We start from the raw sequence: 14,491 nt of genomic DNA on the forward strand, positions 1-14,491 counted from the left end.
AGCTCAAATATACTTAGTCTAGGAATCTCAACTTGATAGTCAATGTGTCGTCTTCGGACAAGTGTATATACGTGCGAAACGCGCTCACTAGAATAGGTTTTCTCATACAAAAGGGCTCAGAATGCTAGTATAGTAACGTCCCCCCGCAAAGTGTAGTTTCAGGCCTTAGAGCAGAGGCCCAGGGCTGCGTACCCAGAGGGCGGTTCGCGGGTGACGGATTAATACTTCCACCGAAGGGCCGCTCAGCTGACCATGAGAAGGGACAGTCTGATCACCAACACTGCCCTGGAGTTTTCCATCTTTTCCATCCCTTATTTTGCGGTAGCGATGAATGGAAGTAGCTCTCCAGACTACAAAGCGCTTTTCCTCAAGGAAGCCGAGCTGAGACGGCAGGCAGAGGAACGGGAGAAGCAGGCAGAAGAACGAGAGGGACAATAGAGGGAACGCAACCGACCGACGACTTTCCCCGGGTTCATCCAACATTGCCACGATCTCCTTTGGAGGCCACTCCGAGCCCAAACACCGTCTCGCTCCACGACAGGCAAAATTTCCGCTCCTATCGGGAAACGATGTCCCATACGGCTGCTTCCGTGGACTGACTGTGAGGATAAACAGCGGGAAATTCTGCCGCTACCTGCGACCGACCGAAGGGGATGCACAATAGTTATATACGTCACTGGTTGCGTTGGAAGACCACGGCCGACGATTTGCACGCCGGCAACCGCTTTATACGATCAAACGGCGGACGACACACAGGTTCGGGATGCCAACCAACGCTGACCTTGCTGTGGTACGGAGTACCTGGTCGATTTCACGCGTTTCTGTTGCAGTGACCCTGGCGTTCATCCTCAATTAGCCGGCCTCCTCTACCTAGTAGAGTTCATATAACTATATACCTGAATAGGAGATGAGTGAACATCTAACCAGCTCAATCGCAACCAATCCTAGCCGTTCAAATCAAACTTAGAGTATTACCTTGTACTTGAGCCTGTAGATGATCTTTTATACAGCACATTTATCGAAAGTCACACTGATATGTACCGTGTCATGAAAATTCACTCGACGAAGAGTTCTGATAGATTCAGGGGAACTGGGTCAGATGTTGTCCTGCATGCCTCAGCCCAGTATCTACGGTATGAGGAGAAGGCCATCAGAGGTGGGCGGATTGAGGCTTTTTGGACAGAGCTAACATTGGCTTGAACTAGTAGAGCTGAGTAGTCAGATTGGTATGCATAATAACAGGCGAAGAGCCGCACCGTCTCCGCCCAGAGGCCCGGAGGGGCGATTTCCAATGGGATTTTACCATCGTGCGTCAGGGCGTATCTGTCCGGCCCAGCCCTCAACAACTCTCCAACGGTTTCCCACGATTCTCGTCCAATCAATCAGTCTGTCCAAAACCGTGTGGCCCAGATGGTCTTGGCTGTGGATATCCGCCCCGTTCGCAATGAGCAGCGAGCACGGTTCCCTCGCCTCATATCCAGTTACATTTCTGGACAACATGGTGCAGAGGTGCTCGCCCCTGGCTATCCCGCAGGTTCACAAAGAAGCTCCAGGGTTGAGTACCAGTGTAACTAGCCGGCCTGACATATCCCCTTTGTGCGGAAAGAGAAAGCGGTGTGAACACTGCCACGTTCTGGGTGTTGAAATTCGCACCCAGCGATAGAAGAGTCTGGGCGGATCCTACTCCGTCCCGTTACTCGATCCCGCCGATGTTACCCCCTTGCCGGATGACGCTGAAGATCGGTGATTTCTTTCGCTGTTCTGCCAACCGCGTTCAACGTCATCCCCTTCCCCGTTAAGCCAGGTCAGCATACCAGGACCGCCGCTCGGTGACGCCGCAGCCAAGTGAAGTACGGTATTGCCCTCGGCGTCTCTCCCATGACGTTGGCCCCGATGTCAAGGGGTGTCTGAGCTCATTGACGGGTTTCTCAGCGACGGCGACTAATAAGGGAGTCTTATGTTCGTAGTTCGTGGCATTGGTCTAAGCACCATGGCTGATAAGCGTCCGAATAATGGCCCGTGTTGTCTTTCCTGCGGCTTTGTGGGCTTCGCGGCTTTGTCGCAGCAAAGAAAAGCGTAGTCAATCGCCTTGCGTAGCGGTACGTTCCTCAGAAGCTGGGGTCTGCACCATAATGTACCATAAGATGCAATGCACGTATGCACGACTTGACTGCTGCTACCTAAAGTGGTGTCATTCTCATATCATTGGGACAATCCATTGACACGTCAGAGTCTATCAACATTCAAATTATCGCGCGAGCGGCATTTAGCAGCCTACTCACTCCAGACTCACTCCCCCGTTCTGCGTACCATGCAAGAGCGGAGCTCCCAGTTCATTAAACACTTTCCTAATACAGATGAATGTTGAGGATGCGAAAAAGTGGTTTGGGGGCTCTAGGAAAGTTGAAAAGGTCCTGTATCGTGATCTTCCTAAGTCTGTGGCCATTTATTCCATCATATCATGGCGCAAAGGGTCCGCTCTCACCTCATTCCCACGGCATTGTCCATCAAGCACCAAAGTCACGTCTAAGATGAGCTGGGATGAGTCTATGAACTCCTCGCAATTACCTCTCGCTGACCTAGACCAACTGCCGCGTCATACCTGATAAGGCTGGCTTTTCAGAGGCGTTTACATTCCTTTCCAGCCTATTGCGCATCAAAGGCAAAATCCGATTCTCTTGAAATGAGGGCACCAGAGTATTCGTACGATGCCCAAAGTGACTCTTTCGTCATAACCTCTTCTGCCGAATTTGTCTCCGCGTGGGTTCGGTGCGGATTTAATGCTGGATGGGTAACTGTACCCAGGACAGAGGCGGGTAGCCTGGTGGCGCTACCAATCCTTCAATCGCCCCACTGAACTGGATGATGCGAATCATTACATACTACATACATGGAGCTGGCGAGATCTGCCACATGCTCATCATGGCCTAGGGAGGTGAACCTATACCTGAGATTGAGCATGACAAGAGGACATGTAAGATTGCAAGGTCTAAGAAGGAGATTCGTTCACTGGGAATCCTGCACCAGGACCTCCGGCTGGCCAATATTCTGTGGAACGCTGAGCTGGGACGGGCCCTGATTATTGAGTTCCATTACTCAAAACTAATTTACCAACCTACGAAAAGGCGGGCGGAGTCACGTGGAAAGCATCCATATAGAGGAGAATTGTACAGGTGAAAACGACTTTGTATCGCCTAATAATATAGGTAAGAGGTACTGCACGCGTGTGCAGAAATAAGGAATATGGACTGGTAGTAATATAAGACTTAATCGAAAGATTCTCAAGTAAATGTAGGATCGTACCTGCATAACTTCAGGCCCTTCACGAACAGTGCCAGATTGTCTTTGGCAAAAGAAATGTAGAAGGTCTCCATACTGAATACCAATCGGCTGTAAGACACATGGCGAAAGTCCCTTTAAAGTCGGGATGCATCTTTTTGATAGCCTGAAAACCAGAATAGAACAAACCCACGACGGTAGACTTAACAAAAGGACGGGTGATGAAATTTGATGGGTGTGCAAAAATGATAGATGTTCAAACGCAGTCGGGCTTAGGTAATCCAATGGAAAAAAGTGGCGCAGTGATACACAAAAGCAATCCTTTGCTACCGCAAGCTAAGTATGACAACAAATCTGGATATAGGTCCTTGCACTAGCCCGAAGATATGTAAATAGTAGATGATAGCTATATGATTAATCACACCATAAATTAAATAGACATATGGTTACGTGTATTTTGCCGAAGACGGTTTCAACTTCGACTTTGAAAACGGGGCCTAAGAAACAGCCATGACGGGTCACTATACGAAACCTCGCTGCTATCACCTTTGTCCTCTGGACAAAATGAGCCGGCAACAGCTGAGGTCCTAATTACGGCAAGAGGGTCAGCCTATGAATTTCATCAGCGTCAACATCATCCACTGTAACCAGCGACAGATTCTGTGAGTCAATCTGAATCTTTATGTGAAGCCAACTGTACATAATGATACCCGAAGTACTTCGGGCTAATGCTCACAGACAGAAGCTGTAAGATCTCAATGGTAATGCTTAAGATGGTTCAGCATAGCTTTATTAAAGTTGAAACTTCTATGATTACTTATAGACTGTTCATATTTAAAGTAATACTAGATATGCCCATAGCCGTCCATGATTCCCGGGTAACCAGGTCTTCTGATAAATTTAGCATGGTGCTGCTTTTATAAATATTTGATTAAATCTGTATCAGTCTAAAAGATATTGCCATCTTCTGTGCAAGTATAATAAGTCATCATCCTAGCAGGAGATTGATGAATACAGAGTCAGTACAGTAGTTGGACAACTTAGAGGATAGTATTGGGATGAATGACATTACAATATACATGTTTTTAAAACTGGTGGCAAGAATGCTCTATTTTCCGCGTCAGTGAGATGTTATTCCATGTTATTTGACAATGGTTTTGTATAGCAAGACTATTGTGGGACTTTCAGACGCATGAGAAGATCCACAGCTTGAGTCTTCTTGCGACGGTGTCGTGATGCTTCCTTTTGCCTTTATCATGCCGGTTTGATTGAAACTTTCCTAGTCCTGGAAGGGACCAGAATGTTGACTGCTGAATATACTAGAGACATGTTGTGGCGGGCATATAATCCTTGAAAGGAATAAGGCAATGCCATTGGAAATTAAGGCCCATACTAAAATTTAATATATCTGAGGAGAATCCGTCTATAATTAGTATCAAGTGCTTTCAGAGGAATACACAGTATCTGAAATGTAATTTTATTCCTCAGTTCCCTGAATAAGAAGATATCACTATTTACCTAACCAAGTTATATTCACTTGCTAAGTTATAGGCAAAGATATATCTTTTCTTCAGTATATTTATAAATTATAAATATATCACTATAATACTATTACATCCGATGAATTGAAAAGGCTTTTATAAGTATAATATCTATACTTTTACTTATTTACTGAAGCTTCCAGTAAAATAAATTCATAATGGGCATTTTAACAGGCTGAAACTTAGTTTAAACTATAACTAGCCAGAACCAGTGATACCAGCAGGCCTCTGGTCAGCAAGCTAAGGGTTAGTTTAAATTCCTAAACTTTAAGTAATATAGATTCTTATAAATATAATATATTATTCTTATTAGTTAGCATTTTCTCCTTGTCTTATAGAATAATACTTAAGACTAATAAAGTTATATTATTTGAATAGCTCCAACTAATATACAAGACTAATATTATGGATTTATATAATATCACAGATATAATATTAGTAAAGATTCTACTAGTAACTATATATCAGTAGCTTCAGCTTGGTAATAATAATCCTATATTCTTGGGCACTAAAGTGCTTTAAGAATATTATTAACTAGATATAAACTACTATAAAAATAATGTTTAATTAGTAGTCAGATATTATTATATATCTATAATCCTACTATAAAATCTATACAAGAATCATAATAAAGACTTTCAGAATATATTTACACCAGACTCTGCTTTAATATGGACTTGAAATATTCTTAAAGAAATCAGTTTAAATATTAAACATGATATTCCTGTCTTTAATATATATTTAATAATTAATGATAACTAGGCCCAGATGAAAGCCTGGACTGGATAATTAAATAAATTACAGCAGATAATAAAGAATATATATAACTTAACTGTATAATACCTGGAGACTCTATAGTCTTCTACTATGGTTATTCTACAGTATATAACTAATTCTTATTCAGTAAAGAAGCACACTGTTCTTAGTAATATAAAATATCTAGTTATTCAGGTCTTTTACTCTTCTATAGCAGAGGTAATACAGAAAAGATTGTGAATAGTATGATTCATGTAATATAAGATCTGTCTAGTACCGGGGTTTTATTCTAGTAAAATCATATATAAAATGGATCCTGCTATAAAAAGATTACTTACTGCCATACTTTATAATATATTATCTACTATCTATATTCTATACGCGCAGCAAATCAATGGATCCACTAATGCAAATTAAATGATATAAAATGACACATTGTAATCTAGATGCCACCAAGGCTGGGCCTGTGAATTTTAATTGTTGAATGGACGCTATATTTGCTCGCCCGCCAAAACTCGCGGAACTTAGCCACTGCGTCGGCAGACAGATAATAAAATATTAATATTTGTCCTATGTTAGTTACAAAGCATGATTTCAATGATTCACATTCAGAGAATGTCTGTCTCCTACGGAGACCGAATTATACACCGAGCTTGAACCACGGAAAGGTTATAGACAATTGATCTTTGTTATATAAGGTTATATTAGTATATCATACAAACATAGAATAAAGGGATCCTATATAATAAATGCTATGTCTAGATCTTCTTTTAGAGTTCAGCATTTAATACTCTGATGACTGCCTTATCCAGCCTTATAGATAATTATTATTAATATTTATACATTGACAGAGAACCAATAATGCTGTATAATAGAATTAAGCTGTAGAAAGCACAAATATAAATCTAAGGAAGAGGATTAAGAATATTAAATTATTTGTTCAAAGACATAATAGAGAAGAAAGCCGACAATCCAGATATAGAAAAAAAAAAATAAGAAAAATAACTATTTAATTTTAGTATATTAATTATAATTAATTATTTAAAATATCTATACGTGTAATTAAATACATCTATTACTATATTGTTTATTCTTTAATACTGTTTTAGTATAATAAGACAGAAGCTTCTGACTAGAAGGAGCTATTAGAGCAAGAGTTATATTAATTAATCTTAAGCATCCTGAAAGATTTTACTAGTAATTATCTACCAGAGTTAATAAAATCCTGGAATATTATAATTAATATATTAAATTTTTGGATATTAACTGTAAAAAGAGATATTTTATATAAAAATACTTTAAGAAATGTCTTCTCTAATATATAAGTTTATAATATAGTTATTCTTTTTTTTTTCCAGGATTTGATTAATATTAGTGAACAGGGACTGTGGTACTTCATATCTGGATTTAGAATTATAGTTAATTAGTTTACTATAACCAGACTAATAATAAGTTAATTTTTGATATATTTAAAGCATTTTCCTGTGCAGCAGATATTTTATCTACAGAGAGAAGTCTTTTTTAGTAATTTCCTGGATTAAGCATAGCTGTCTTAGCTTGTATAATTAATAAGTTAAAATTCTGCTTCTAATTAACAGAAGAGATTAATTATCTCTTTAGTAAGATAATAGATAAGATGGTCTCTACTACTAGGAAAGTAGGAATATAAATTCTTGAGAAGCGTGATATTATTTATTCTGGAATAATTACTAAAAATCTCATGATCCAGCTTTTAGTATAAGAAATTTATAATAATTAGCTATCCTTTGACAAGTACATGTACGATAAGATTAACTGAAGAAATAGTAGACTTTCCTGGAGATAATCTCTTCTTTAATTTATAATATAAGTTATACTATAGACTGTTCTTCAATATACTTTTAGTGATATTAAAAGATATTACTAATATAAGAATTTCATGTTTTATCTCATTATCTAAATTACCCTGAATATTAATATTATATTAAGTACTTTTTATACTGATTAGCTACAGGTAATCCAGTTCAAGATTACTTATTATATCAGTAAACTTGATGATAAGGTTAATAATTTTATAGTATAATATATATTTTCAGTAGAAAAAGTACTTAAGACCAGATTAGTAAATATTCAGATAAGATTCAGGGAAAGTAACTTGATTATTATTTTAGAAAGATTTATATATACTCTGTAAGATTTCTATTTAATATTTTCTTAATTAATTACTGTTCTTACAGCAGTAATATTACTAGATCTTATAATTATAAGAATCCTAGAGTTTAATTCTCATAGCTAGACTTGTAACTAATATGATTATTATAATCTTTTTATATTAAAGAAATATGATTTTATCTCTATTTTAGACTTTGAGTATTAGGTTAAATATAATATAGATATCTAGACTAAAACAGTGATTTTATCAGGGAACTTTATTTATATAATAGCAGATTAATTTAGCTAGTATAATAAATATATAACTGAATTCTTCACAGGTAATCCTGAGACAATATTAGTCATGTAACTAATCCAGTTAAAGTTATAGATTATTTTTAATTATATATATACTACAGTATATCTACTTCTAAAAAAGTATTTTCCTGAGATTCTAGTCAATTTTCTTGAATTATTATTTTTATTATACTATTACCAAATATGCAGAGCAAAAGAAATTAAGAATTATATTTATATCTGGTATCAGGACTAAAAATATAGTTTAATATATTATAATTCTAGAAGTAAAAGCTTTATAGTCTTATATTATAAATTATCTATTAAACTTTTATTATTATAATAAAAGATTAAGTAGTATGCCCAGGGCCAACTAAAAAAAAAATAAAATAAAATCTAAAATTAAATAAATACTATAAGTTATATATTTAAGCTGCATAACTTAAACATAATATAAAGCTGAACTTGTGAGGATATTATAATTATATATAGTTATATAAAAAGTGCTTATATATAGAACAGACTGAGGATATTATTATTAAAAGCTATAAATAATCTCTTCTAAATAATAAAAATAATTTAAGATCTGTACTGTTTAAGCTAGTCTGTCTCTATTAGTTTATAGTATAGTATAATTTGACCTGGAAAATTATTCAGGATTTTAATTAATATGAACTGAAGAAAGTGCAGGATATAAAACAGAATCTGTTGAATTATAATAGAATCTACAGGTTTACTGTCAAGTAGGACTAGTACCTTATTCTAAATTTAAAGATAAAATTATGGTAATAGATCTATTATAATTATTAAATATTTCCAGTGGACTTTCAGAAAATTAATTAACTGTATTTTTTTTAACTCCGGCTTCTTGACAGTAATAGTAATGGGAATAATTAGATTACTAACTAGATAGAATTTTTAACTGTTAAATTATTATGTATATTTTGTTTTCTATAAAAGTGCTATTTTAATCTTTAATATATAATAGATTTTTTCTAATATATCTAGAATTAGATTTTTGTGGACTAAGTATACTACTACTAGTTACTGAATTTATATGAATTCATTGCTTTTGGCTGCTTGTATACAGGTGAATATATATAATAACTTAATATTATATATAAACTTGTATTTCTTATTTTCTTATTAAATAAAGAGTCTGTTGGTATTTTTATCTATTAGATAGTATAGAAGCTAGATATATTTAATAAAAGTATAGAATTAAGAGAGGCCCACTGTGTTTTTGAGAATAAGTTTTTTAGTAAGTATTTACTAGAGATTCTGGAATGCCGGCTTAACTTTATTAAAATAAATTAAAATAAATATTATACTCTGGAAATACTGATTATTCTTATACTCTGCACCCTCAGCCTATCTGAAGTAGGTATTATAATTAAATAGGTAGCTGTATTTTTATATTACAGCCAGCAGGTTATAATATAGTAGATAGAAAGTCTTATTATTATTCTAGATTTATAGACAGGTATACAGGGTTATATATAATAGTAATTACTTATTTAAATCAGAGAAATCTACTAGTTTATATATATTATTAAGTTATATCTTATTCTGATACTTTTATATAATATAAAGAATCTCTTTTATCTTATCTGTGCTTCTATTATTATCTTTGAGAGTATATCACTGGAGATAAGAGAGAATAATCTAACAGTAACTGTTATATAAATATAGATCTCCAGAATTCTATACTATGTTGAAGTATATATATATCAGCTGATCCAGTAAGATGTATTAGGTCTTAATTATATAATTTAAAAAAGTGTATTAAACACGGCTATTATTATTTTATGAAATTTTAGTTATAGTAGCTTAATCTGATAGGTGATAAATTAGTTAGTACTTAATAGAGTATGATAGAAGTAGTAGGTATAATATAATTTACTTAATAATAAACTTTTTATTAATAATTTTCTTCCTGGCTGTCTTCTGGAGAGCTATATATAATATCTGATTTTTTGATATCTTTTTAGTTTGGTAAGTGTGAAATTATAAATTTTTTTCTTTAATATATTTATGCTGACTGCCCTAGTAAATATTTATTATATTTTTATTAAATCTGCCCGGATCCAGATTTATATCTGTATAGTTATTCAAGAATTACTAGATAATTTTTTTTCTCTAAGCGAGCACTGGTAGATCTAGAAATCTTATTATATTTTCCAGATTTATTTTAGAATAAAAGAAGATTATCTGGTTATTACAGCTTAATAAGACAGTTAAATGCTCTGATTTATTCTATATGATTAATTTATTAGTAACTTTTCTAAATGTCTACTTCTCGATTATGTGTACTAGCTTAATCTAAAAAATAAAATATTAGAATTTTATCTGGTGATACAGGTATAATAATCTAATTTTAGTAACTAGTATCTGTTGATAAGTCTTACAAGTGCAGGACTGGTAGTTATAATATAATTCTATTATATTATAATTAATATATACAGTCAGCTTTTTGTATAACTGTTTAAGATCCTGATAGTATTAGATAAGCTGGATTATATAATTATATATCAGATATCTGAAAATATGGTTATAGTAGAGTTAGCCAAGGTATATTTATAGTTTTTTATTAATAGAAAAGGATTATTAGAAGCTTTAAAGCTTTAAGTTACTGTGAATTATAACCAGAATATTAGATGTTTTTATAATTTAAAGAATAAACTTATCTTGTAAGATGTTAATGAAAAAGATTAGTAATCAGTATTAATATTATATAGTAATACTTAATTATTGAAGAAAAAATATTATACAGTTATTTATATTGAACTACCAGAGGACTCTTATAATTATTATTTCTAGTATTTCCTTGATAATAAGTTACAGGAGCTTCAAGAATCTTCTGATATATTAGAAATATTATATTAAGCTTATATATATATATTTACTAGTTTTATTCTTAAAGATCTTGTTATCTACTAATTAGAAATTATAGAGATTTTTTAGATCTTATAGCAGATAAGACTGCGTTCTTTTTTATTTCTTAAAAGAAATTATATTAAACTGTTAGAATATCTTGTAGTAATAATATTCTGTTAAAAATATTATCTATCTTATCTATAATATATGCAGATGATTGAGTGGAATAATAATCTTAGAGAATTAATATAATATAATGATTTTCAGTTTCTTGTTCAGAAGATTATTAATTATATATAATTATTCTTTATATTATATAATATCAGTATTAAAGATCTTGAAATGTATGTATAATATTACTAGAACCAGGAAGAGCTATATCTAATTACAAGGACTTATCTGCGCTATGTATAGTTTTATTCTACTGAGTTTGGAGATAATATAGTATACTGTATATTAAAACTATCTTTATATTTAATATATGATTATAACAGCGGGAGTGAATAAAGTAATTATATTTATAAAATTACCAGTCTAGTTCATGACTGGCCAACGGGTGTACTTTATTATTTAGATTTCTATGTAATTATTAGTAATTAGGAGTATATATAATTAGTTAACCTGTATGTTAATAGTCTTATCTGTAATAAATTATTATAATTATTATTCAGAAATATATAAAGTACTCTGTACAAGCTGTGCTGGTTACTAAACTAGTAATAAAACTTATATAATCTTATATCTTTTTTTTGTATTATTGTATTCCGGGGAGATGAATAATTATTCAGCTTGTATCTATTATTTATGATTATATTTTCTAGTTAATTTATTAATTTTATAATATCTGATTTCAGAGAGTAATCTGTACTTTACTTGCAGCGGGGGAAAGAGCTTATTTTATCTAAAATAATAGATTAAGTTAGTCTCTATTATATATTATTTTAAGATCTACTGTATCTGTCAGGTCTGTCAGGTGTATATAAAAGAGAAATCTAAGAAAAGTAAGAAAAATATTTAGATAAAAAGAAGAATTATATCTATTAATATTAGAATATTGTTACTAATTAATAGCTGTATAAAAGATTCTAGTTACTGGATATTCCTTGTCTAGACTGTTAGAATGTCTCAGAGGCCTGTACTCTGCTGTGTATCTAGTAATATTAAAACTATATATTCCTTCAGTTCTTATAAGAAGTCCAGGCCCGCTTAGAGATACTAAGTATTGAATTTAATAAGTAGAACTAGAGTATTCTATTTATCTTCTTTTTATAGACTTGTTTTATAAAGAGATTTTTCTTCTTTTCTTTACTTCTAGACTTATTACGGACATATGATATTCTGATAGAAATCTTATCTTTATTAATATTCTTTATATCTAACAGATTATGTATTTTACAGTGCTATAATAATAATATTATTCTGGAGTTTGATTCTTTTATTTCTAAGTTTTATAGTAATTCTGATTTATATTATTACGAATTAGAAGAAGGCCTGCGAGATAGTCTTGAGACTTTAAAAGTATATAAATAGCTATATTTGCCTACTTCACTGTCTGTATAGTAGGATATTCTTAAATAATATTACTATATTTATATATGATAATGAGATAATCTCTGGGACTGTCTCTATGAAATATTAATTATTATTAGTAGATCTGTAGAATATATTTCTAGTATTCTGCTTTAATTATATATCAGTATATTCTTAATTTTATTGCTTCTTATTACTGACTAATAGTAGTATGTTCCAGATTTATAGAAATCTATGTTACTAATATTTATTTAGAGTGTGATGTTTTTATACTGATCTAAGTGTCTGCTAGTTTATTATAACTAATCTAATATTAATAGCTTTTATAAGGAAGCTGAGATAGCAGAAAGTAAGGACTAGGATACTATAAGAAGCCTAGAATAGTTTCTACTTGAAATTAAAAATAATATTATTATCTGTATTTAATAAGCTGAAGTTATATAATATATAATTTACTCTGACCAGCCTGGCAATACTGTCTTATAATTAAATATAAGTAAAGGAAAGACTACTGTGATTATTCTGATAGTTATACTGAATTTAGTAAATGATTTTATAATACTGTGAATTATTGTCTTAAAGCTTCTTCTTTAATAGAGTCTAACTCTACTTATACAAGTACTAGGTCATATTCTAAACTGTCTGATCTATTATATCTCTTTCTCCAGGAATACACCTCTGGATAAGAAGATATTAAAAAGTTTGTGAAAGATATATAAACAATATCAGAAATATCAGGGAGTCTTAATTATACTGCTAGAATATATATTATTTTTTTACTTGGTCAGACTAGACCTGATTAAACAGATACTAAAACTAGCTTAGAAGATAATTAACTTAGAAATATAGCTATAAGATAATTATTATAATCTTATTAATAAGAGTAATAAGATTCTTGACCTGAAATTTTAATTAATATATATTATTAGAAGCCAGCAGTCCTTGGATAAGCATAGTAATTAATAGTAAATTATATAGAGCTTGCTGTTATTAGTAGAATAATAGATAATTAAATTTTATAATCAGGATTTATCCAGTCTGAATATTGAATACTGTGGTATCTGGTATTTAATTATTTATTTTCTGAGAATAGACAGAGTAAATATTTTAATAAGTATAGTTCTTTCAGCTATTAATAAGTATAGGCTAATAAGACTACTACTGTATTTTTAGAGCTAATAGATCTGTTAATAAATACTAAACTTTATTTATTTTATTTATCTGATACTACAGAAGTCTTAATTTCTCTGAGATACCTTTGGATAGGGGATTATTTTACAGAAATTACTAGTTTTGTAAGGTCTCTTAGCTCATGGTATTCTTATATTTGTTTTGACTGGAAAAAGATAATTTATAGATTATAGTCTTTATCTGAGCTGATACATGATAGTAGTCTTGTTCTGTATAAAGAGAATTCTGTCTGAGTATACTAAGTTTAATTATCCAGATATTATAATTATTCTGATATATCTGAGTTATTATTATTATAGTCTCAGTTTTAAGTAAGTTTAGCACTACTTTACTCTGCTGGGTAAGAAGAATGATTTTGAAGTTAAATACCAGGACTAGATCTGTAGAGCTAGATTTATTTTAATCCTATAATTCCAAGTGCTTACTGGTGTTAATCTAGAAGATATCTTGATTTTTATGGAGGTTCTGTATCTTTATTTATATTACTAAAAAAATCTTATTAATTTTTATCTCTTTAGAGTTATGTTTTCCAAGGAGACCAAAGAATTTTTTTATAAATTATGTATCTTAGCATGGGATCTGTTATTAATATCTAATCAGTTACTTATTATAGGTTTTAGCGGGATAAATGATAACTGATTTCTTTTTCTATAGTTTGTGCTGCAGCAGGATCTACTATAACTTTTTTATACTAATATATTAGTTCTGAGTCTTTTGCTCTGAGAGAAAAACAGATACTGTATTATAATAAAGAATATAATAAGTCTTTAATTTCAGGCAGAATAATTACTTAATCTTATTAGCTAGTAATATTCCCTGATCAGGGTTATTATAGATATGGATACACAGATTCTTGAATTAAGTAATTAAAGTATTATATATTAATAGCT

At 31.9% G+C, this 14,491-nt stretch overlaps 1 protein-coding gene across 1 annotated transcript; it reads right to left on the reverse strand.

The window, feature by feature from the left end:
* Nucleotides 1-165: 165 nt before the first annotated feature.
* Nucleotides 166-483, reverse strand: AKAW2_50619A (uncharacterized protein; the record flags this gene model as incomplete). The annotated part of the gene is made up of 1 exon (XM_041690458.1): nt 166-483. One exon carries the CDS (start codon nt 481-483, stop codon nt 166-168), a length of 318 nt encoding a protein of 105 aa, XP_041544040.1.
* Nucleotides 484-14,491: the final 14,008 nt, after the last annotated feature.

The sequence above is a fragment of the Aspergillus luchuensis genome, chromosome 5, assembly GCF_016861625.1.
Source record: "Aspergillus luchuensis IFO 4308 DNA, chromosome 5, nearly complete sequence".
Taxonomy (NCBI): Eukaryota; Fungi; Ascomycota; class Eurotiomycetes; order Eurotiales; family Aspergillaceae; genus Aspergillus; species Aspergillus luchuensis.